Source organism: Phodopus roborovskii, unplaced genomic scaffold (assembly GCF_943737965.1).
Source record: "Phodopus roborovskii unplaced genomic scaffold, PHOROB, whole genome shotgun sequence".
NCBI lineage: Eukaryota > Metazoa > Chordata > Mammalia > Rodentia > Cricetidae > Phodopus > Phodopus roborovskii.
The window spans coordinates 15,904,569-15,930,096 of NW_026126547.1; the positions used below are offsets into that span (position 1 = coordinate 15,904,569).

The following is a 25,528-nucleotide window of genomic DNA, read 5'->3' on the forward strand; positions in this document are numbered from 1 at the left end:
CGAAAAACATACTCCTTACAATAAAATGAACAAAAGAAAGCATATTCAACAAATGGTGCTGGTCTAACTAGCTGCCAACATGTACAAGAATGAAAATAAATCCATACCTACTGCCATGCACAAAACTCAAGTCCAAATGGATCAAAGACCTCAATATAAATTCATCCACACTGAACCTCACAGAAGAGAAAGTGGGAAATACATTTGAACACATAGGCACAGAAGGCCACTTCCTAAATAGAACACCAGTAGCACAGGCTTAGAGCAACAATTAATAAACGGGACCTCCCAAAACTGAGACACTTCTCTAAAGCAAATTAACACAGTCAAGAAGCCAAAACAGCTCCCTACAGAATGGGAAAAGATCTTTACCAACCCCACATCTGACAGAGGGCTGATTTCCAAATTATACAAAGAACTCAAGAAACCAGACATCAAACTACTAAATAATCCAACTAAAAAATGGTATATAAATCTAAACAGAGACTTTTCAACAGAACAATCTCAAATAGTGGAAAGACAGTTAAAGAAATGCTCATCATCCTTAGTCATCAGAGAAATGCAAATTCTTATACCGATCAGAGGGCTAAGATCAAAAATATCACAGAATCAACTGACTCAAGCTAGTGAGAGATCACTGACTTCAGGTCTGACAAATGGGGAATCTGCATGAGACTGAACTACACAACTGGTGACAATGGTGTGTCTGGGACAATATATGAGGCCATTGGCAGTGAGTTCAAGATCTAACACTAATGCACAAACTGACTTAGTGGAGCCCATTCTATATGGAGAGATACCTTGTCCAGACACAGGGGTGTGGGGATGGAGAGATGCCTTGGTCCTGCCTCAATGAGATGATGAGACAAACTTAATAGACTTCCTAGGGAAGGCCTTACCCTCTCTAAAGAGCAGATGGGGAATTGGGGGGTGGGGTGGGAAGAGCAGGAGGAGAGGAGGGAGGGAAACTGGGATTAGAATGTAGAAAATGAATTAATAAAACAATGTTAAAAAGAAAAGTTAAATGAGCCGTGCATGGTGGTGCACACCTTTGATATCAGCACTGGGGAGGCAGAGACTGGTACATCTTTGTGAGTTTGAGGCCAGACAGACAGTCTACACAGCAAGTTCCAGGTCTCCCAAGGCTACATATACACAGTCAGATCTTATTTTAAAAACAAAACAAACAAATGAAATAAAAAACATGTAAAGGTGAAGAAATGTAGGAATTGTAGACATGGCATCACAGTTTGACACAATACCTTACAAGTATGACCCAAGGAGAAAATGAGTTGCTGCATACTGAAGAGAGAGGAAACCTGAGAACTGAAACTAAGGGTTGACTTCATCATCAGAATTAACTAGAAAGCCAGTTGGGGGGTCACAATAGAAAACCATCTTGCTTAAAGCATCAGAGAATGAGGTACTGAAAATTTTAAAGCCAGAAAAGAAGAAAAGAAGAAGAGAAGGAGGAGGAAGAGGAGGAGGAGGAGGAGGAGGAGGAGAAGAATCCAGAGTTTAACATTTTCAGATTTTTGTCTAGGGCCAGTGGCTAATCAAGGAAGGGATGGTTGATGGAAAACAGTTTAGTGCTGTTTAACACAATGCCTAGAGCAAGAACTAAAGGATACAAACTACCGTTCAGAGTCCTAAAGAGGAGTAAAGGATTGGGGCTTTAGAGGACCACATGCTAGAAGGAGAAAACATTGAGAGCAAATAGACCAGCCTTGGTCTAAAGAACATGCTTCAAATCAGCTAGATCCTTGACTGAATTAAGTCAAGATTGCTAGTGTCCTGACCACTGTAAGACTCTAGAGGAAGACAGTTTCTCCATCTCAGTTCATCCTAAATACCTATATGTAAGGTTCAGCTCCCATTTAAAAAATAACCGGCCAGTACAATGACAAAAATATATGTATTTTTTTTTTTTTAAAGAGCAACATCAGACAATACAAATAGTTCCATACTTATAGGGAAACCCAGAAAATGGAGCAGATTTTCAAACTTGAACTACGCTTAGTATATTAAAAACAAAAAAGATAAGGATTTTTCATCAAATCATAGAAGACATAAAGTCAGACCCAAAGGAAATCATAAACAAACCCAAAACGCTTCAATCTATGAACTCCATGACTGATTTAACAGGATACAGGGTCCATCAAAATAAAGGCCTATGGCTGGGGAGATAGATGGCTGTGCAGGTGAAGTCCTTGCTGTGTAAACATGAGGACCTGAGTTTTGATCCTTAGCACTTATGTTCCTGTAATCCCAGAGATGGGGACACAGGAGGTTCCCAGGGTCTTCTGAGCCAGAAGTCTAGCCTAATGGGCTAGCTCCAGGTTCAGTAAGAGACCCTGTCTCAAAAAATAAAGTGAGAGTCATAAAGGAAGACATCTGAGCTTGACCTCTGGCCTCTAGACAGACAGACAGACAGACAGACAGACACACACTCACTCTCTCTCTCTCTCTCTCTCTCTCTCTCTCTCTCTCTCTCTCTCTCTCTCTCACTCACTCATGAGAACCCTGCCTTAGCCAGGTGGGATTGCTAAGCCTATAACCAGTACTTGGGAGGCTGAGGTAAGAGGATCTTGAGTTTGAAGTTAGCCTAGGCAATTAATTTATCAAGACTGTCTCACAAAGACAAAAAGACAAAAAAAACAAAGAGAGGGGAATATGTAAAGAGACAACAAAGCCAGGCGTGGTGGTGCATTCCTTTAACCCTAGCATTCAGGGAGGCAGATGCAGGTGGATCTCTGTGAGTTCAAGGTTAGCCTGGCCTACAAAATGATTTCCATGATACATAGGTCAGTTACACAGAGAAAGCCTGTCTTAAAAAACGCAGAGAGAGGGAAAGGGACAAGAGAAGAGGAAGGGAGGGAGACAGACAGACAACAAGCAGAAGAAATATTCTAAGGAAAAAAAAGATTGAAAATTTTCTGAAATTCATTAAAGGCACCAAACCCAGAATAATACAAAGAAAACCATAGGAGGCCTAAAAACAGTTCACAACTCAAAACAAACAATCAGAAAAACAGTGAAAGCAGACAGCAGGAGGTGGAGGGAGGAAGACATTCTTAGGCAAGAATAAGTCAAGGATGATTGAAATTATCAAAAATAAAGCAAAACAACAACAAAAACCTATCAGAAAGTCAGGAAAAACTTAGGTCTCTTGATGTTAAGACCTACATATCTCTTGGCAATCAAAGAGTAGGTATTTTTTAGAGTTCAAAGCACATTAAGAGTCTGACAGTGGTGGCAGTGGTGCACCCCTTTAATCCCAGCACTAGGGAGGCAGAGGCAGGCAGATCTCTGTGACTTTGAGGCCAGCCTGGTCTACAGAGCCAGTTCTAGGACAGCCAAGGATACACAGAGAAACCCTGTCTCGAAAAACTAAAAACCAAACCAAACCAAACCAACCAACCAACCAAAAACCCCAAAAGATAATGCTTCTTAGTTTAATATAGAGGTTCTCAACCTGTGGACCATTACTCCGTTCCCAAAAAATATTTACATTACAATTCCTAACAGCAGCAAAATGAAATAGCAACGAAAACAATTATGGCTGGAGGTCAGCACAACATAAGGAACAGTATTAAAGGGTCATAGCATTAGGACAATTGAGAACCACTGGTTTAATAGCTGGGATAGTGTTCAAACAATGTAAAAGTTATAACTGTTGCAAACTTTTCTGAGTTGAAGAATACAGAACAAGGTAGTTGCCTGTAAATTCCAACACTTGGGAAGCTAAGGCAGGAGGACCACTTGGACTTCAAGGCCACCAGCCTGGGCTCCATGAGCAAGACACTTGTCTGGAAGAAAGAGATGGAAGCGAGGAAATAAATAAGTGAATTCTTAAACACTCTGGGTACTGAATACAGTAGCTACTGACATGAATGAAAAAAAATACAGGTATATGTGTGTAATTATGTTAAAGAGGACCTAAGTATCATATAAAACCTTCAAGAGAGAACCACCTACCTATAAAGGAATAAAATGGAAAGCTTCCAATAAAAATTTTCTCAATGCAAACTTTTCTCAAGTTATAAAACAGATATAAAGACAAAAAGTATAACTTTTAAAAATAATTCAATTCCACATAGAACAGAAGACCTTAAAATAATATAGAATTCAGGACATTAAAAAAGAGCTAGGCACAGTCACCTAAAAATACAAGATAAATTGGAATAATCTGTATTTGCATACTAAAGGTAAAATATAAATAGGTACAGAAAAGTCAATCATAAAATTTACTGCTTCAACACACACACCCCAAAACCCAAGAGACGAGTTTGATGGGATAACTGTAAAAAGCAAAGAACACACTTACAAGCGTTCTAATGAAAGTACCAGTACAGGTGTTACTCTGGCGTGACACGATAAATACAGTTTGCCAATTAGTTACTGAGTCCAAGTGCTTTAGCCCTTTAAAAGATCACCAGATTTCACAACAGAAGAGAAGCGCTCCAATATACTGAGATTTTCACGTGCCAGGAAAATGTACAAATGTGCCTTGGAATCACCTCTTCTGGATTAAGATATCTACCTACCCAAAAGAAAACACACAGGTTGCTGAAACTCTAGTTCTGCTGTAAACCTTTAAAAGTTGCAGACCCATTTGTTAACGGACTTAAATCAAAGCAAATAAAAACTTTACAGGCCTTAGACACACAAACACGCATAATCTGGCACACAAAGGCCACCCGCAGATTTAGAATTCCTGTTTTAGAGTTGTTCTTTCAATTCTCAACCCGAAACCTTAGCTACTTTGGCCGAAAAAAGAAAGCCAAGGGTACACGCTTGGGTTCTAGGTTGCGTAAAAGTGACCTTTGGGGCGTTCAATCAACTTCTGGAGCGGCTCTAAATAGCTTTCCCAATGACTTTTGCTCCCTATCCTTGTCCGTGCTGGCCCGAGGTCGCGCTGGGCCACTGACCCAGGCTCGAAGCGGCTCAGGCTGTCGCGCTCCCGACGTCCCGCAAATAAAAAGCGGCCGGTTTTCTTTCAGGCACCGCACCGGTGAAGCCGGCAGGGCGCCCCGGGAGAGAGCTCGAGGTGGCACCGCCAGCAGATGTCAGACCCGTAGACCCGCTCGGCGCTCGCCCGGGGCGGGCGATGCTTCCTCTCCCAATAACGGCTTCAACCGCCTCCTGCCGGGTCCCTGCTCTGGCCCAAAACCCGAGTCCCAAAGGTTTCACACTCACTGGAAAGCGGGGCCGGGGCCCGTCCCCGGGCCCGAGCCGGCCCCGGGAATTCGGCGGGTCTCCCAGGGTTTCGGGGGCGGCGGCGGCTGAGACGCCATCTCTCCGCCTGCTCGGCTACGGCTCAGGGCCGCGACTGCGACGGCTAGGTGAAGGAGCGCCTCGCTTGCCAGGCACGATGGGCAGAGCGCCGAGCCCTCCACCCCCGCCCCCGCCCGACATCAGGCCAAGGATTGTGGTCGGCTTGAGCTGAGATTCGCGTGAGGAAGGGGGCATTTAATTCATGCGGGAGGGGCGTTCCTTTTTAGTTTCCCTAGTTTGGGTTTCAAAGAGTCCGGGCTCATCGACATTTCTGGCAGCATCTAATATTCCCTAGATGCCGAGTCCCACGGAGGCTGCTTTGCGGGTCGACCCTTAGGGCTAGCAGTGAAGGCCCTTGCAGTCTTGCGTTCTCGTAGCTAGCCACAGTACAAAACTGCAAGCCCGACAGCCTTACAGATCTCCCTGTAAACAAGAGGGGGACGTTCACGCATTCCTTTCGCGAAAGGCCTGGTACTTTCTTTCTAAAGCTCTCGTTTCCTGGGGGAACAGAATTGTTAGGCGCAGCAGGTGCGCTGTCTTTAGTCTTCCCCATCCCACCTACGGACCAAGGGGGTTAAATCTTGTTGGCTCCAGCATCTCGGGCGAAGGAAGGTAAGGTGAGGTATGAGGTGAGGGGTTAGGGACTGGGTGCCAAAAAGGTGTGGCTGGAATCTTGTTGGTTTGTTAACCAGGAGTGAGTGGGAAGTTTCTACAACCTTAGCAAAGACTGTGAACATTTCCCATGCCTCTCCTCTCTTGTCTCTGAGGAACCACGCTTGCGCATGTGGTAGTGCAGTTAGAAAGAACTTATGGTGTGAAACTCAGACTGTTTCAGGGTTGTTTTAAGCCCCTGTGCTTTAGTCTTTCTTCTTTTTTTCTATTATTTATTTATTTATTTATTTATTTTTTAAAAAGGGGGGGTGTCTTTCCTCTTTTCCTCTCCATTTGATGAAAGTCTTAGCCTGGTTACTTGGCCTGTGGAGAAGGGAATCAGTCCCTGTAGAGATTCTGAGGGGCTTCTGTTGCAACATTTCAGTTCAGACTGTGGAAGAAACAGCAAAAGTCTTAGCAGTGGAAATTTAGTGTGAGAAGTTCAATATCAGATCACAACTCATGACTTTTTACAAAATCCTACCATCTCATCACATCAAGATGAAATAACCATCTTTAAGGTGTATGTAGGTTTAATGTTAACATGCTCGAGGAGTCGCTGGAGTATTGCCGGGTGAGAATGGTACTGAGTCCGTTTACAGCTTCTTTCTTTATTAACACACTCATGAGGGTTTTGTTTGAGCTTTTCGAGACTTCATCCGATCACTCAGGACAGGAGGTTTGGCAATTCTCAACAGGTTTGGTAACTTTGCAGAGTCTGGAGATTGTGGTTGTTATTTATTGGCTTTGCATGATACCTTTAGTCCACTGAGCTATGGAGAATTAGCATTCAGTCTTTAAGCCAAAAGGAAGAGCCTAAATTTGAACATTGTTAAGTGAGTTTAGAGGTAAGGCTTCACTGTGAAGTGCCCTTTTAAAGAGTTTATTGATTTTTTTTTTTTTTTTTTGACGAAGGTGTATTGTTTCTTTTTTGAGTTACAGGTTAATTCTGCATTGAACCAAATGCTTGATGTTAATTAACATTAAAGTTTCTCTGTAGGTGGACTTTTGTGTCTAGTCAGCCTGCTCCCAAATAACCACACACAGACTTATTAATTATAAAAGATCAGCTGATACTTTAAGCTTGTTTTTTAGTTAGCTCTTCTAACTTAAATTAACCTATTTCTATTAATCTGTTATTATTAACATTATTATTTATTATATCATCTTATTTACTACCTATTATATTAATCTGTTATTACTATTATAAATGCTCAGCTGATAGTTCAGGCTTATTTTAGCTAGCTCTTGTATTAAATTAACCTATTTCTATTGCTCTGAATGCTGCCCCAAGGCTCATTTACCTTACGTAAGTACTTCCTATCTTGCTCTTCTACTCTGCCCTTTTTCTCTCCAGCATTCTCTCTGCCTGGAAATCCTGCCGACTCATTAGCCAATCAGTTTTTTTTTTTTTTTTAATTAACAATGAGAGCAACACATCTCAGTGTACAGAAGGATTGTTCCACAGCATTTCTCTGTTAAGGGATTCTCCCTCCCCCTCCTTCTCTCCTTACCTCTCTCCTCTCCACCTCTTTTTCTCCCTCACCAAAGTCTCACTCTGTAGTCCAGGCTGGCTTTGATTCACCATTAATGCCAGGTTGGTCTTGAATTCATGGTGACTGCCTCAGCCTCTTGTGTATTGAAATTACAAGTGTGAGATACCACACCTGGCAAGAGGATGCATTTCACATAATTCCTTTTCAGTCTTTACTTGACATTGACATAGCAGGTTAACTGAGATGGTGGAAGGGATTCAGATACTGAAGTAATACTTGATCACACAGAGTTTTGTGATTTTTTTTTTTTTTAAGCACTTTTGAAGGCTTACACAGGCAACCCTGATGGTCCCCAGGCCTGGTGTCTGAAAGCTCTTACTATCATGTCCAGAATGAGCTTGGCTTCTTTGTTCCTCTCTCCTATATCTCACATACTCACGTAGTCAAGTTTGTAGTTTAGAATATAGATACAACAAGCATTGTTGCAGAGTACGAATAGAATTTTTCAAGTGAAAGCTAGTTTTACTTCTTAAAGTCATATTTGTATGTAGCAGTAAAATACTGAAACTGCCTATTTTGTTTTTCTTTCTTCTACCTATAATTATTCAGTATGTTTCCACTGACTGAGGAAAACAAGCATGTGGCCCGGTTGTTATTCAGTTCTGGTACCTGTCCCAGATGTATCTTCAGATTCTGTGGTGTGGATCTTCATGGACCTTACAAACGCCCATCCAAGGTATTTTCTTTTTAAGTTAAGGGATATCTTTTTATAGTTTAGAATGAATGTCACTAGCTTTGAGTACAGAGGTCCATAACTCCACTAAAGAAGGGAAGTTAATAAAACTATTTCTACTAAGGTAATCTTGGAACTGCAGTTACCTTAAAAATTTGATGTAGGAATATTGTTTTTGTTTTTATTACATTACCATTTAATAGTTAGTGTAGAGAGGGATCTTTGTTGGATTTTTTTGCTATATTCATGTATAGACATTTTATAAAGGGCATTTAAACAAAATATTCAACATAATGAATGTTTCCTACCTGACATTAATGCTATGCAACAGGAGGGGACAGGTCATAGTCCTGATTTCTTTTAAATAGAAAATGAGTTGGTTACTTTTTTAAAAATTAAATTATATATATATACATATATATATGTATGTATATATGAGTATGTACATATTTATGAGTATGGGATGTGTGTGTGTGTCTTTGTGTGTGTATCTTCTCGCTCACACAGATGTATATGTGGAAGTTAGTTCTCTTCCTTCTACCATAGACCTTGGGAAATCAAGCAGTAGGCTTGTGTGCCAAGTGCTTTTATCCAACAGGCTGTGTGGCTTGTCCTGGTTATTTTTCCTGCTGTGTATTACCATATGTATATATGTGTTCATATGAATTTTTCTGGTTCTGGGCATTGAACCCAGGTCTTCACATGTTCCAGTGAATCATGTCACTGATCCATGTCCCCAGCCTACCGCTTGTTTCATTCAGTGAAGGACATATGTTCTGAGAAATGTGTCTTTTGATGACTTGTGTGAATCACTGAGTATACTTAAATGAATTTGCAGTGTTACCAGGCAGTGTAGTCTAGGACCCATCATCCACAACCAGGCAGTCTGCATTGTCAGGAATATTGTATGATACATGGATGTGTCAGGAAGCCTTTAAAAGTAAGTGCTTAACGAGAGGCAGAGCTGGGAAAAGAGAGGCTGAGGAGGCAGAGAGGTGGGGGCTGGGCAGTGCAGAGCGACCCACAAGCTCCCCAGCAACCCACAACAGGGAGGACAGGAGCCACGCATCGCCCCACCCCATGTCCCTGTCCCCGTCAGTCAGCCACACTTTCCACACTTTTGTCTGGCCTGCTAGTCAAGCGGGAGAACAGGTCTCGACTCGGGTTGTGCCCAGCCTCCCCCCCCCCCCCAAGGGCTGGCCACCATGACCAAGAAGTGGGCCAAGGCCTCCAAGAAGTCCATGGACCATCCCAAGTATTCAGATATAATTGTGGCTGCCATCCAAGCAGAGAAAAACCACACCAGTACAAGGTGGGCGAGAATGCCGACTCCCAGATCAAGTTGTCCATCAAGTGCCTGGTGTTCGCAAGCAAACCAAAGGGGTGGGCGCCTCGGGCTCTTTCATGCTGGCCAAGGGTGATGAGCCCAAGAGGTTGGTGGCTTTCAAGAAGACCAAGAAGGAAGTCAAGAAAGTGGCCACTCCAAAGAAGGCAGCCAAACCCAAAAAGGCTGCCGCCAAAGCCCTAAGCAAGAAACCCAAAGCCACCCCTGTCAAGAAGGCCAACAAGAAGCCGGCTGCCACGCCCAAGAAAGCCAAAAAACCCAAGATTGTCAAAGCCAAGCTGGTCAAGACAACCAAACCCAAGGAGGCCAAACCTGTGAAGCCCAAAACCAAGTCCGGTGCCAAGAAGGCCAGCAAGAAGAAATGACAATGAAGGCTCTGCTTGTGACACTCTTCCTCCCTCCTGTTTTCTGTAAATACATTTCTCTCTTGAGCTCATCTGCACCCTTTGCCCATTCTATTCTGACTTTATAAAAAGGACAGAGTTTGGATTCCTCAGACAGACATTGTGGAACGACTCCCTTTCCTTAACCATTGTGCAAGGACATCCACAGACATTATCTTTGTAATGATGAAGATGTACTTCTTTTCTTGATTTGATATTTAACCTTATGGGGTTGGGGTGGGGGTTTCGTTGGGTGGTTTGTTTACTGTGAAGGCAAATGGAACTGGAAAAGTTCTGTCTGGCTAGATGATGGAACCTAGGAACAGAAGTTTGCCTTTTTAGGGCTTTAAGTTGCTCATCCATCCATCCCTTGTGAGAGCTTCAGAACCGTTGGTGCAGAGCAGAGGGTGACATCCCCCTAGCTGGCCAGGGAGGGAGGAAAACTCCTGGGCTGCCCTCAGCAGTGGTGAGCAGTTGGGGACCTGGCGGCGCCTCCCCATTGTCTAGAAGGGGAAAGGGATTGCTTCTCACACTCAGGGTCTTGCCATTGGGGAGGTGGGGGGTCTTTTCAGCACAATTGATGAGTTGTGTTGTTCTTTCCTTTCCCTTCCTGTATAAGATGTGGCTTTGTTTGGTGCGGCTTCAGTTCTGTCAGCTGCCACGTAAAACCCCTCCAACCGCTTTTACCTTTTGAACCTTTTCTGAGTAGCTGAGGAGGGGGAGAGGCAGCGGGTGGACTGTAAGATAGTACAGTTGATTTGAATTTGCTAGGTAGCTTTAGAGAGCCAGGATTGTGTGCATGTGTGTTATGTATGTATCCATATCTAAGACTAGTACTTAGTCTCACTTCAGAAGCTGGGAGAAAAAAACCTGTACAGTTGTCTTTCTCTTCTTTTAATAAAATAATAAGAAACTCACACTCCTTCCTCCTTTTTAAACAAGTGTTATAATTGCCGGAAAAAAGTTGCTGTGGTTGTAGTTTTAAACTTTAAAATAATAAAACTGGGGAAAAAAGTAAGTGCTTAGTGTAATCGTTATTCCTGGTACTAGTAGCATTACAACCTTACACAATTTTTCACATTTATAATAATACACAAAGATCTGGGTGCTGAATAGAATGTTTTCATATAAAGTATAGGATATGCCTGTGACATACAGTTGATATTAACACTGAAATTCTTTTCAAAGGCCAATAATTGTATACATGTGTAAATATATACATTTATACACACATCCTCAATTTTAAAAATTGCCAATAAATGGTGCAGCAATTGCTACTGTTTTCTATATCATTGTGTTGTTTCTACTATGTTAGAAATAACAATAGTTCCCGGTGCTTGTCTAGTGTCACTACATGTCAGGTTTTCATTTAATCTTTTGTAAGTACATGCAGCGGATTATCTCAATTTTCAGACTGAAGCATAGAGAAGTTAAGCAGCTATTAAATGAGCAAGCTAGGAATTGAACAGTGTGTCTGAATCCAAAGCATACACAGCTTCAGGTTACTTCTTTGCACACCGGCATGGTGATAGGCTCACTTCACAGGCTTATGTCCAGCTTTGTGTAGTCTTCCTTATATACTTTTTCCATATACACCACACTATCTATCTATCTATCTATCTATCTATCTATCTATCTATCTATATATATATATATGTACTAGATTAAAAATACACTTGTAGAGAGAGACTGTCAGCAACTTTGACTTGTAATATTCTTGGTGAATAAATATAAACAAAATATTTGAAGGCTTTTTTGAAATTTTTTTTCAAATGCTGTATTTTTTATTATAAATCATCTTACTTTACATATCAGTCCCAGTTCCCTCTCCTGCCCATCCTCCCATCCTCCCACAAGCCCCCCATCCCTTCTCCCATCCTCTCCCCAGGGAGGGTAAGGACTTACATGAGGGATCATCAAAACCTGTCAAGTTATTCCTCCCCCGTGTGTCTAGGCTGAAAGAGTATCCCTCCATAGGGAATGGGCTCCCAAAGTTCATTCCTGCAGTAGGGATACATCTTGGTTCCACTGCCAGAGGTCCCATAGACTGCCCAGTCCTCCCGGCTGACATTCATGTTCAGAGAGGGCCTGGTTTGCTCCTATGTTGGTTTCCCAGCTGTCAGACTGGGGTCCATGAGCTCCCCCTTGTTCAGGTCAGCTGTTTCTGTGGGTTTTCCCAGCATGGTCTCGACCCCTTTGGTTATCACTCCTCCCTATCTGAAACTGGATTCCAGGAGTTCAGCTCAGTGTTTAGCTGTGGGTGTCTGCTTCTGTTTCCATCAGCTACTAGATGAAGGCTCTAGGATGGCATTTAAGATAGCCATCAATCTCATTATAGGGGAAGGGCATTTAAGGTAGCCTCTCCACTATTGCTTAGATTCCTAGTTGGGGTCTTCATCTCTGTATATTTCTCCAGTGCCAGATTTCTCTTTAAACCTATCATGGCTCCCTCTATTGATGTGTCTCTTTTCTTGCTCTCCTCTTTCATCTCCCCATTCAGTCTTCCTGGTCCCTCATGCTCTCCTTCCCCTCCTCTTCTTCCCCCCTCTTTCTCCTACTGCTCTTCCTCCTCCCCATCCCATGCTCCCAATTTGCTCAGGAGATCTTGTCCCTTTCCCCTTCACTGGGGGACCATGTATGTCTCTCTTACAGTCCTTGTTTCCTAGCATTTTTGGCAGTGTAAACTGTAGGCTGGTGATCCTTTGCTCTATGACTAAAATCCATATATGAGTGAGGATGGTTTCTTCTAGTTCCATCCATTTGCCTGCAAATTTCAAGATTCCATTGTTTGTTTGTTTGTTTTTCCCATTGTATAAATGTACCACATCTTCATCCATTCTTCAGTTGAGGGGCATCTAGGTTTCTTCCAGGTTCTGGCTATTACAAATAATGCTGCTACGAACATAGTTAAGCAGATGTCCTTGTTGTGTGAATGTGCATCCTTTGGGTATATGCCTAAGAGTGGAGTTGCTGGATCTGGAGGAAGACTGATTCCCATTTTCTGTAGAAACTGCCATACTGATTTCCAAACTGACTGTACAAGTCTGCACTCTCACCAGCAGTGGAGGAGTGTTCCCCTTTTTCCACATCCTCCTCAGCATAAACTGTTGTTGGTGTTTTTCATTTTAGCCATTCAGTCCAGTGTAAGATGGTATCTCAGAGTTGTTTTGATTTGCATTTCCCTGATGACTAAGGGTGTTGCACTTTTTGTTTTTTTATTTTACATGTCGATCCTAGTTCCCCCTCCCTCCCTCCATTCCTCCCTCCCTACCTTCCTTCCTCCCTCCTTCCCTGCCCCCTCACATGCACCCTGACCACTCTCCCCTCCCATCCACCCACCCACATTCCACATGTAGGGCTGTGCTATCCTGGAGGGGTCATGTAAATCTGTCAAGTCATTTGAAGTAGGGACTAGGACTTCTCTCCTGTCTCTAGGTTAAGAGAGTATCCCTCCTTGGGGGATGTGTCTGCAAGGTCCTTTTGTGCACCAGGGATACATCCTGGTTCCACTGTCTGAGGTCCCTTAGACTGCTCAGTCCTTCTAGCTGAGACCCATATTCAGGGGGTCTGAGTGAGTCCCATGCTGGATTCCCAGCTATCAGTCTGGGGGCCATTAGTTCCTCCTTGTTCTGGTCAGCTGTCTCTATGGGTTTCTAGTGGATTCTAGTTTGACTCAGTGTTTCGTTATGGGTGTTTGCTTCTGTACTAGATGAGGGCTCCATGATGGTGAATAAGTTAGTTGTTGATCTCACTATCAGGGAAGGGCATTTATGGTAGCCTTTCCACAGTTGTGTTGAGCACTTTCTTAAGTGGCTTTCAGCCATTAGATTCCTCTGTTGAGAATTCTCTGTGTACCCCACTTTTTAATTTAATTATTTGGTGTTTTGGTGACTAGGTTCTTGAGTTCTTTGTATATTTTGGAAATCAGCCTTTTGTCAGATGTAGGGTTGGTGAAGATCTTTCCCATTCTGTGAGCTGCTGTTTGGTCTTGTCAACTGTGTCCTTTGCCTTATAGAAGCTCCTCAGTTTGAGGAGGTCTCATTTACTAATTGTCGATCTCAGTATCTGTGCCACCTGTGTTATGCTCAGGAAGCGGTCTCCTGTGCCAATTTGTTCAAGGGTACCTCCCACTTTCTCTTCTAAGAGATTCAGTGTGGCTGGATTTATGTTGAGGTCTTTGATCCATTTGCTCTTAAGTTTTGTGCATAGCGATAAATATAGATCTATCTTCAGTCTTCTACAAGTCAGCATCCAGTTATTCCAGCACTATTTGTTGAAGATGCTTTCTTTTTTTCCATTTATAGTTTTAGCTTCTTTGTCAGAAATCAGGTGTTTATAAGTGTGTGGGTTAATGTCAGAGTCTTCAATTCAGTTCCATGGGTCTGTCTGTTTTTTTGTGCCATTACCAAGTTGCTTTCATTATTATATCTCTATATTAGAGTGTTTTTGAAATGTTTTAAGCTTTGTTTTGTTTTGTCCCATTCACATAGCTGTACATGAACACACACATGTATATACTATGTTATACTCATGTTACAGATGTTAGGTAGTAATGAACACTTGTGTGGGTCATAATATGTGTATATGTAATTTTTTGTGAGAATTGGAGTGCTAATGCATCAACAAAATGAATTTAATGTTTGAATGAAAAACATTTTCTTAAGTTAGTCTAACTGAATTCAAATGATTTATCCAACAACTAACAGTCAAACTAGCCTGATTTGGAAGAAGCCCAAGGAAAATTCTTAGCTTTAGATGTGGGAAAGCAGAAGTGTTAGAGTGTTTTCAAGGGGAAGCTTGTTTTTACATTCTAATACAAGGAATTACAGAAATTAGACAAAAAATGTAGAAGAGGCCTTCTTTTGCTTAACGTATATAAATGGATTGTAATTATGGTGCCAAATTTTGCACTGCCAAATCTATGCATCTTGGTAAATTGTCTCAAAATTTTTTTTTACTTGCTCAACCTCTAAATGATGAGGTTTCACATTAACTAATTCACTGTGCTGTGAGGTGTTAAATAACTTAGCTTGTACTTTCCTCTTTGTGTGTGTGCGTGCGTGCTGTGCATGTGTGCGTGTGTGTCTGTCTGTCTGTCTGTCTGTCTGTCTCTGTTTCTTTGTTGTTGGAGCTGGAACCAGGGACCTCATGCACGCTAAGCAGGTATTGCAGCACTAAGCTACATCTGCATCCTGGTTCTTATGTTTTAATATTTAGACTTGAATTAGTTTTTTGAATTAGTAGTTCTACCTTCCCGGTGGAACTACAAGCCAGATTTGTAAATTTGTTGATGGAGACTTTGTGCTTAAGATTAGAGTTTTAGCTTCATTGATTTGTGAAATTCTTTTCAAAAAACATTCACATATGTAATATATATATATATATATATATATATATATAATAGGTATTTGACTAGTATATAGATTGAATACATTAATAATAAATTCAAAGTCACCAGTAACACATTAGTGTTGCATTAAGGACAGAAATTGAAACTCTCCTTGGTGTCATTTAACCAAGAGGGAGTGTGAGTCAGAATCTATGCTCACCCAAAAGCTGTCCTGTAAATTTATTATCCCTATATCTGTGTTTGTCCTTATAGAGCTGTTCCTAACAAAGGGCTTTGTTCTCTTACTTTTTTTAAAATATATTTTTAAATTTTATTTTTAGTTGTGTGTGTGTGTGTGTGTGTGTGTATGCCATGGGTGTGGATGCCTATGGAGGCCGGATTCATCGGTTCCCCAGGGGCTGGAGTTACACAGTTGTGAGCCACCTGAAGTGGTCCTCTGGAAGAATAGTACATGTTCTTTACCACTGAACCATCTCTCTAACTACTTCTTTTATTGAACAGCATAGAAATCATCGCATGGAGAAGAATTGAATAGTACTTTACAGAAATATTTAACAATTTTACAAGGAGTTAATTCCAACTGACCCAGATAGCAAGCCTAACAGGCAGCACGTGAATGCTGCTTTCAGCATTTATGGTGGGCATTCATTTTATAAGGCTACTTTTAGCCTATTTGCTGTTTCTAGCAGATGATTATCATAATACACATGCAAACACATGTGCATTTCTCTTAGGTCCAGGGTATGAGAGAGTACATTAGCTTATGTTTTAGAGGGTTACTTGGGAAAGCCAAGGCAAATAAGGTTGGTTGTTAGTTGTTCCCTTAAAGGCAGGTTAAACAGATAGGCTGAGTACACAGTAGGACAGAAGTCTGAAGTGACTTCAAGGTACCTATTATCTTTGAGTTCTAGCAAAAATCCAGTGTCTTAGAATGTAAGAGATATTTCTATCACAATTCATCACTACAGGTTAGTCTCTCAGATTCCCTGGAAAGCCATTGTTGTAGTAAATTGGTTACTCCTGAAGTGAAACACCAGTGTTGTATGAGTCTGTACTGTTATAATCCTCTCCATACCTTGTTTTGAGACAGGGCCTCATTATGTAACCCTGGGTGCTTGAACTCACAAGGATCTGCTGCCACTGCCTCTAAGTGCTCTAGTGGGACAGAGGGTTGGGATCCAGGACAGGCATTGCCATGCAGGGCAGTATATGCCTTTAATCCCAGTGCTCAGACGTAGGCAGATATCTTATGTGACATCCATGTGTTACAGATGACTGAATTTCTTATTAATGCATTTAATCCACATACCAATCAAATGCCTACTTTATATGTTTTTTCCAAAAGAATTTCACAAATCAGTGATACTAAAACCCCAATCTTAAGTAGAAAGTTTCCATCAACAAATTTACAAATTTTTTGGGAAGGTCATTCACTATTAATTAAAAAAAAAAAAAAAAAAAAAAAGACATGTAGCCACACCTGACTGACTTCATCTTACGAACATCAAAACCACTTTAAAATGTTTCTCCTTTTTCTTAACTTTTCAGGAGTTGTTCAATGATCTACAGAAATTTCTAGAAACTGAAAAAGATGAATTAATTTTGGAGATTCCAAACCCACCATTGAAGAAAATCCGTCTTCAAGAAGACGGGATGGATAAATTGAGTGAAAATGGAGAGGAGGGGATCTCTGTCACGGAAGACAAAAGCATTGCTTCTGAGCCTTCAGATTTGAGTGTGTGCAACGTCTGCTTAGGAATTCTTCAAGAGTTCTGTGAGAAAGAGTTTATAGCAAAGGTAAACAATCTGTCTGTCATTGTAGATCAGAGATGGTGTTAGCCTTAACGCTAGGATTGCTATACCTACCATTCTTTTTTTTTTTTTTTTATCTTTTTTTATTTAATTTTATATAACAAAGTCCAATTAAATGAAAACAAACATTTATACACAATATTTGGGAATTTGGGCGTCGTTCTTTCCAAACTACTTCCTGCTGGTAAGGGGTGCTGTCTTGGGGGATTCGAAGAAGATTCAGATATCCTAGCTGTAGTCTGTAGGGCTGTTTTTATACCTACCATTCTTAAACAGTGTCATCCTTTTCAATTTGGTCTATACCAGTTGATCACTGAAATTTCTTCTTAATTAGAAAAGACCAACTATTCTGAAATCGCCATATCACATATTTCGAAATCAATAAGAATTTACTGACATGCAGTGTGTTGTTCTAAACCGACATGTGTGTAGGGTGAGAACTAGCAAACGCTGAATGTCACGAAGTCTGTGAAGAGTGCTCCACTCACATGCATCAGTTTTGTTTGCCTTTGTTTTGGGCAGTGCTAGAGATTGGCTTGCCAATGCTAGGCAGCACAGTGCTATAGAGCCTCAGCCCCCAGCTCCTACGTGAATATTGGGAAGTTGTGCAGTGTCATCTCCTGGGAGGAATTTTATGATGAGAGCCACATTGTCAGCAATGCTTGGAAGTTTACATATTTGTAATTTTTTTAGGTGTGTCAAAAGGTTGACGCCTCTGGGTTTGAATTCACCAGCATGGTTTTATCTGTTTCCTTCCCACCACAGCTGTCTGTGAGAGAGGTAAGGCCATTTGCACATGTCAGAGCATGTGTGAAATATATGCTGGGTATGTCTAACTTCTAAAACAAAAACAAGCGAAAAAGGGAATGTGAGCTGAACAATGAGGCTCACACTTGTAATGGCAGCACTTGGTATGAAAGTTGGCTGCTGAGGAGTTTGAGGGCACCCTGGGCATACTGTGTGTACAGGACCAAGGCTGCAGTACAGTTGCATGATGGTATGATATTCATGGCCAGAAATGCCTCAGATTCATTACACGGTTGGTTTTGAATTAATTTTGTTCTCAATTTTTTTTTTCTTGCAACCCCTCCACCTTCAGTTGCATGACCCCAGATGTGGTTGCCACCCACAGTCTTAGAAGCTGGGTTGATAAAAATGCCATTGAGCTAAAAGTACATAATTTGAGACTTTCCAAATTTTAAGTTTCTTCTCCTAGATCTTGGTTAGGGTTTCTAATGCTGTGAAGAGACATCATTACCATGACAACTCTTATAAGAAAACATTTAATCATGGTGGCTCACTTACAGTTTCAGAGGTTCAGTCCACTGTCATCACAGCAGGACATGGCAGGGTGCAGGCAGACATGGTGCTGGAGAAGGAGCTGAGAGTCTACGTCTTGAGCACGGGAAACCTCAGAGCCCACCCCCACAGTGACACACTTCCTCCAACACAGCCACATCTATGTCAAGGCCACACCTCCTAATAATGCCACTCCCTAGGGCATGGTAGCTTCTGTCCATAATCCCAGTATTCAGAAGGCCGAGACAGAAGAGTTGTCAGGAATTTGAGCCCAACCTGGTGGATTTCCTAAGCATCATTCCATAGATTTGTGTGTATTCAGTCAGGTAGGGTCTAGCAGTTTGCATTCTAACCACATTCACTGGTGCTATTGTTACAGAGACTATAGTTTGAAAAATTAACACTCTCAATTTGTTTTTACCTTTTTAGTGTGAGTATGTGTGTGCACATATGTATGTATTTAATTTTATATACATATGTGTATATGCATATATGTATGTATTTAATTTCATGTGTGTGTGTTATGTGTGTGCATATATGTATGCATTTAATTTTATGTGTGTGTATTATGTGTGTGCATATATGTATGTATTTAATTTTATGTGTGTGTGTGTGTGTGTGTGTATATATACATCTGTAGACATCCGGACAACTTGTAGTAGTAACTGATTTTGTCTTTCTACCATGTGGGTCTCAGGTATTAACTTGACAGGTGGCTTTACCTGCTGAGCCATCTTGCCAGTTCAAAATTAAAAATTTTTAAAAAATTATGTTCCTGAGAGAGGGGAGAAGGACATGGGATATACATTTTGGATAGGTGAATTCTAAACAATGCAAGAAAAACAACATAAGCATCTGGGATAAAAGAGAAGTTATAAGTCTTAGGAGGTTCAGAGAAAGCAAAAATTCAGATTTTAATCCAAACCAGACTATTCTAATCAATAAAAGAAAGTTTGGAGAAAAGTCCCCATAAAGAATTGGAAAGCTTGGTAAGGTGATTTATGCCTGTAAATGAAGCACTTGGAAAGCTGAGGCAGGGTGGCTGCTGTGAGCTTGAGGCCAGCCTGGACAACATGGGAAAAGTATCTCAAGAAATAGTAATTTAGGAAGAGTAAAAATGAGAAAGGGGATCATGAGTTCATCTTGGGTTATATAGTAAGATCCCTGTTGAGAGGGGGAGGAAGGTGAGAGAGGCATTTTTTTCTTTTGTAAAACTAAAGAAAATTATTGTGAGTAGCCTGATTGCTCAAATTGAATGATCAAGTTTTATTTTGTAAAGTTGAGGTCAGTTACAAAAAACTAAAACAAAACAAAAATCTGAAAATGACAGAGTAACATTAATGCAGATTTAAGAAGGGGGCTTAGATCTGTTCAAAAACAGCCCCTCCAGTGAATGAAGCTTGCAAGAATTGCCAAGGAAGATCTGTGTAGGTTAGGGGACAGGGGACAGGATAGGCCTGTTTGGAAGGCTAGTACACTGCAGATGGATGGTGGAGAGAAAGCCGAGTTCTGAAAATCCTATTTTGCTTCTGGCCTTTCTGTGAGGGAAATGTGATCTTTCTCAAAAACAAGAAGTTGAATGATCGTTTTAGGGAGAACAAAGGTTCCACAAAGTGAAGCTTTCCTAGGTGGGTTCCAGTGTTCTGGCTCAGCAGATTGCATTTCAAGATAGAGTTAAATCCTGCAGCTGCCTGTGACCCTCTGGGTCCTAGAAGGTGGCTCTTCCCAAGTGGTTGCAGACAAAGTGAATAATTCTGAAAACTAACAGCTGATGAGCTTACTGCAAACCTCAGTAAGATTGTGGACCAGGAACTCCAGGGGTGAACTGTGGTCACTACGCATGAGGAAGAACAACCCAGAACAAGCGTGTCTGCAGCATCTAGCAGAGCTGGTAGAGCATGGCGGCAGCAGTACCCGCTGGCTGACCACTCTTCTTCCTTATGATAACTTCCCAGAAGTGGCTGGAACACAGGCAGGGCCTGGATATGACTGGCTGGATTGTGCTGGACTGTCTGTCTCCAAAAGGAGCTAAATGAATGACTAGTGGTAAGCTGGGCAGTGTGGCTAAAGATGGCCCGAAGGTCAGCCACATACCACTGCACTGAGGGAGGTGTTGACAATAGTGGCTGGGTCTTGACTCTCCTCCCAATCCTAATCGCCAGAGGTAGGACACTGCAGTCCTTTGCTGACTCTTTCCCACCCTCTCTGAATGGTTTCTTGTAGAGAAAGAATGGTGAGAACCCTCACTGTGAGCTACATGGCACAAGCGTGCAGCCCACATCCCGAATGTCATAGTTAATACAGAAGAGCTTGTGAACAAGAACAGTCAAAAAGATGAAATAACAACAATAAGTATCGGTTCTTTTGCTTGAGTTTAAAAAGCAGCTTCCAAGTAAAGGAATACATGTTAACAGAGGCATCTCAGGAATGTAGGTGAGAACTGGTTAGGCAGACAATGAGCTAATTGGATGATGCCAAGTGGGGTACAGTGTAGATAATGTTTAGGTCTCAGCCAATCTGTGATGAAAGGGGGGCAGTTGTGTTTGTTTAATGCTCCCGTTGTTAGATTTCTGCTTGAGAAGGAAAAGACAAGTGAGACAGCACCTTGGCTGGTCCATACTCAGAAGGTAGATTCAGGGTGGAAGTAATTCTCGTCCCAAAGGACTTAGCCAGAGAGGGTAAGTTTCCTAAAACAGATGAAACCGAGGGCAGTGACCACCTGGCAGGTAGAAGGGAAGTAAAGCCCTTCCAGCTGTTTTAACACTATTGCCTTCCCTCTCCTGGTAAGTCTACATCTTTTCAGTACAGTTTAAGAGAATGATTAACGATTCCAGTCAGTGAGCTTGGTGAGCCAGGAATTACTTACAGGCCACTGCGAAGGCCACCTCAGCAAGAATGGTGACTCATGAAAGCTGCACCATGGAGTCCCTGTACAGCCTGTACCCAGCTGCTCTACCTCAGAGCCTCTTGTCTCATGAATCTATAATTTTTGTGAGCTTCCTTGAGTTTACTGTCCCTCCCACCCCCCTTGGTTTTTTGAGACAGGATTTCTCTGTAGCTTTGGAGCCTGTCCTGGAACTCACTCTGTAGACCAGATTGGTCTCAAACTCACAGAGATCTGCCTGTCCCTGTCTCCCGAGTGCTGGGATTAAAGGCGTGTGCCACCAACGCTCTTCTAAATTCACTGTTTCTTTTAAAATATTTAGCATGTGTATGTATGTGTATGCATATATCATATGTCACAGGTGTGTGTGTGTGTAGCACATGTCACAGGTGTGTTGTGTATAGTATATGTCACAGGTGTGTGTGTACCATATGTCACAGTGTACCTGTGGAAGTCAGGAGTCTGTTTTTTCCTTAAAATGCATGAGTACTAGAGCTCAAATATTGTTAGGGTTGAACATGAGCCTTAAGAGTGTCTGTCCCTTCTGGGACAGAATGTTTCAATGTAGAGGAAATGGCTACATAATAGTGTCCCCTTTCTGCTGGCTTTCACACCCTTTGCCCCTTCCTCTCTGATGTTCCCAGACCTTGATGGGGAGGAACAATGTAAATGTGTGATTATTGTCCTGTTTCTGGCTGAGCCTTTGGTCACTATGCCACAGTAGTAGACAGTTACTCTCAGACATTTGACTATTGAGTTGCTGCAATAACCATCTCCCAAAAGAGAACTTTTCTTTCATTATTGAGGCTGAGTGCAGCAGCAGTCTGAGTATATACACAAATGTTTGGAAATCAATCTGATACACATATCACATCTGTTTAATGAAACAGTAACAACTCCCCATTGTAGCCTTTGTAGCCTGTGACCGCAATCACAAGTGTTTGTCCTCGGCCTGCAGCATGGTACATGGTTCCTACCTGTGATGTGAGGCTTAATCCAGTTGGGCCTTTGCTGCTGCTGTTGTCCTGCATTTGTGATTGGCTTCTGTAAAGCCACATCATAGCACTACCCTGAAACTGCTAATGGTGGAATGCCCCAGACTAGTATTAGGCTAAATAAACTGTCTTGCTAATTCTTTGAGGTTTATCTTTACCAGTTGAGTCCAGCAGAGGGCGATATTGTACCACCAGTTTGGTTTATTTCCCATTGCTCACCCTAGTGACCTAATTAAATGAATTATACTGTCTCATAAATGTTATTCTGATCATATGAAACATCTTGCTTCTCAATATGTAGTATGGTATGGCTGGAGTCTTGTTTGTCATAGCAAAATATTCTATTTCTTTTCTCCATGCTTTGTATTAAATACCAATTCTGTAGCAGTACTTTTTTTTTTTTTAACTTAAGAAGTTACCTTTTCTTAAAATTTTATAAATGGCTGTGAGGCCAGTGCTTTCTAGGGCTGTGTAGTGATGCCTGCACTAAACCAGACGAAGGAAAAAGATAGAGAATGCACATTCAGTTTTGCAGGTATTTACAGATCCTAGGACTTTTCTGAATTGGATTCTTCAGGAAAATCAACCCCTATGCAAATGTCCATACTTATTCTAAAGGGCAGTGGTTTTTCTAATAATGTTTTGTTCATAGTTCCAACTGCAAATATAGAGAACCAATCATCTAAGAGTGTAATTTGTGTGTAGGCCTGAGCTAGCTGTCTTCTGATTCAGCAGTTATATTTTTTCCTTTCCATTTTCCATGCTTTTTCAACTTATAATTTGTTTGGCAGACACCCTTTCTAGACATGACACACCGAAGGTCCACTTTAGTCTACAGCCCTTTCTGAGCTTAGAAAGGTGGTGTACAGTTGATTTTAGCATCAATGACTTTACGTTTGGTTCAGTTAGTTGGTTAGAACTGGCTAAGCTGGCTGGCTGGCCAGAGCTCTGGGATCCACCTGTCACCACTGCATGCCAGCATGTCTGGCTGTTTTACATGGGATCAAACTCAAGTCCTCATGCTTTGGTGGTGGCAAGCATTTGACTCCAGCCACAGCCTCCTGTCCTCATATCCCACAGAAATGGGATTACACATTCATATTCAGCCACAGGTGGCCTCTTAAATAGGAACAGGAGATCTGATCTTACTCTCCTGCCAGGCTTATGCAGAAAGCACCTTTACTTGCTAAGTCATGTAGCCAAGTATTTTCTAAATTAGTATTGCATTTATTTATTTATAGTTATGAATGTACATATGTATGTGTATGTGTGTGTGTGCCATGGTGTATATGTGCTGGTCATAAGACAACTTTACAAGTCAGTTCTCTCCTTCTGCCATATGAGTCCTGAGGATTGGATTCTGGTCATCAAGCTTGGAGGCAAGTGTCTTTACCTGCTGAGCCATCTCAGTGGTCTTCAAGTTTAATGTGTCTTTAATGTGTGAGTTAGCAACAAGGTAATTTTTCCCTATCCTTAAGGGCAGTGACCACGTATGTAGCCATTTCCATTTGAAGAAGAGGTTATGTAACCTCCCGTGTCATGTGTGGTGGGATCTGAATTTTCCTTTAAAAAAGTCTCTTCATCTTGTAAATTTATGTGTATTTTACTTTACCTAGTTATCTTGGCTTCATGAGAATGAGAATGTCCTTTTCTCAATGTCTCAAATTCTTTTAATTTTACATACCAACCCCAATTCCCCCTCCCTCTCTTCTCCTGCCCTCCCCCCCATCCCACCCATCCCCCCCATCCCCATCCACTCTTCAGAGCAGGCAAGGCCTCCTTTGGGGAGTCAAAATTTTTTGTCTAGCATACCAAGTTGAGGCAGGACCAAGCCTGTTCCCCTTGTATTAAGGCTGAGCAAAGTATCCCACCATAGGAAATGGGTTCCAAAAAGCCAATTCATGCACTCAGGACAAGTCCTGGTTATACTGCCAGTCCTCCCCCCAAACAGCCAGCCCCCCCAACAGATCAATCCACATAACTGTCACCCACATTCAGAGGGCTTAGTTTTATCCCAGGCAGGATCCCAGCTGTCAGTTCGGGGTTCCTGAGCTCCCACTAGCTTGGGTCAGCTGTCTCTATGGTTTTCCCCATCATGATCTTGACCCCCATTCCCCTTGCTCATATGATCCCTCCTCCTTCTCTTCAACTGAACTCCAGAAGCGCAGCCCAGTGCTTGGCTATGGATCACTGATGTGCTTCCATCAGTTACTGGATGTAGATTCTACAGTGACAATTAGGGTAGTTACTACTCTGATCATAGGGGAAGGCCCATTCAGACACTCTCTCCACAAATTGCTGGAGTCAGTTTTAGTTGGGGTCATCTTTGTGGATTCCCAGGAACTTCCTAGCACCAGGTTTCTCCCTAACCCCATAATGGCTTCCTCTACCAAGATCTCTCTTTCCCTACTCTCTCTCCCCCTTCCTTAACTCAACCATCTTGAATCCTCATGCTCCCATCCCCCACCCCATCTCAAATTGCTTTTAATATTGTTTTTTGTCTGCATGTGCCTTGCAGGCCAGAAGAGGGCACCAGATCCCATTATGGGTACTTGTGAGCCATCATGTGGTTGCTGGGAAATGAACTCAGGACATCTGGAAGAGCAGTCAGTGCTCTTAACCTCTAAACCTTCACTCCAGCCCCCTGTTTTTCTTTTCTTTTCTTATTACTACTATTTTGGTTTTTGGAGACAAGGGTTCTCTATAGCTTTGGAGCCTGTCCTTGAACTTACTCTGTAGACCAGGTTGGTCTCAAACTCACAGAGATCCACTTGTCTGCCTCCCAAGTGCTGGGATTAAAGGCGTGTGCCACCAATGCCCGGCTTGTTTTTATTATTTAAGTATACAAAGTGATAGGCTTCATTGTGTTTTCATAATGTGTCATTATATTGTTGTAACTCCACAGTGGTCAAGTAGGCCTGGATCACCATGGAAGTATATACTCTATATATTGGGTTCCAGAATGCAGTTGAAAGCATATTCAAGCATACACATACACACGCACACCACACACACACACACACACACACACACACACACACACACACACACTTCTAGCTTTGTCTTTTTTCTTGGCCTGTCTCGAGCTAGTCTGGGTGGAGGAAGAGCAAGAAGGAAGAGGTTGCTATGGTTTTCCACTGTGTGGATGTGCAGGCTGCATTAAGAACATGAACAGCCCTTAAAAATGTGTTATTTCCTGTTTGAATTTGCATGGTCCTATCCCTGTGAATTATCACATAGCATCTTTAGAATTTATAGGAAGAATTGACAATATAACAGACTTTAAAGGAAAACAGGATGAAG

General features: G+C 41.9%; 2 protein-coding genes across 2 annotated transcripts in view; one reads left to right on the forward strand and one right to left on the reverse strand.

Moving 5' to 3' along the window:
* Pex13 (peroxisomal biogenesis factor 13) overlaps nucleotides 1–5,429 on the reverse strand; it is a 29,413-nt gene extending 23,984 nt beyond the window's left edge. Inside the window, exon 1 of the mRNA XM_051200501.1 lies at nucleotides 5,200–5,429. Coding sequence (XP_051056458.1) covers nucleotides 5,200–5,297 — 98 coding nt within the window. The 5' untranslated portion in view covers nucleotides 5,298–5,429. The remainder of the gene's footprint in view (nucleotides 1–5,199) is intronic.
* A 2,595-nt stretch (nucleotides 5,430–8,024) lies between these two features.
* Pus10 (pseudouridine synthase 10) overlaps nucleotides 8,025–25,528 on the forward strand; it is a 72,672-nt gene continuing 55,168 nt past the window's right edge. The window contains exons 1-3 of the mRNA XM_051200513.1: nucleotides 8,025–8,160; nucleotides 16,784–17,032; nucleotides 17,741–17,827. Coding sequence (XP_051056470.1) covers nucleotides 8,035–8,160; nucleotides 16,784–17,032; nucleotides 17,741–17,827 — 462 coding nt within the window. The 5' untranslated portion in view covers nucleotides 8,025–8,034. The remainder of the gene's footprint in view (nucleotides 8,161–16,783; nucleotides 17,033–17,740; nucleotides 17,828–25,528) is intronic.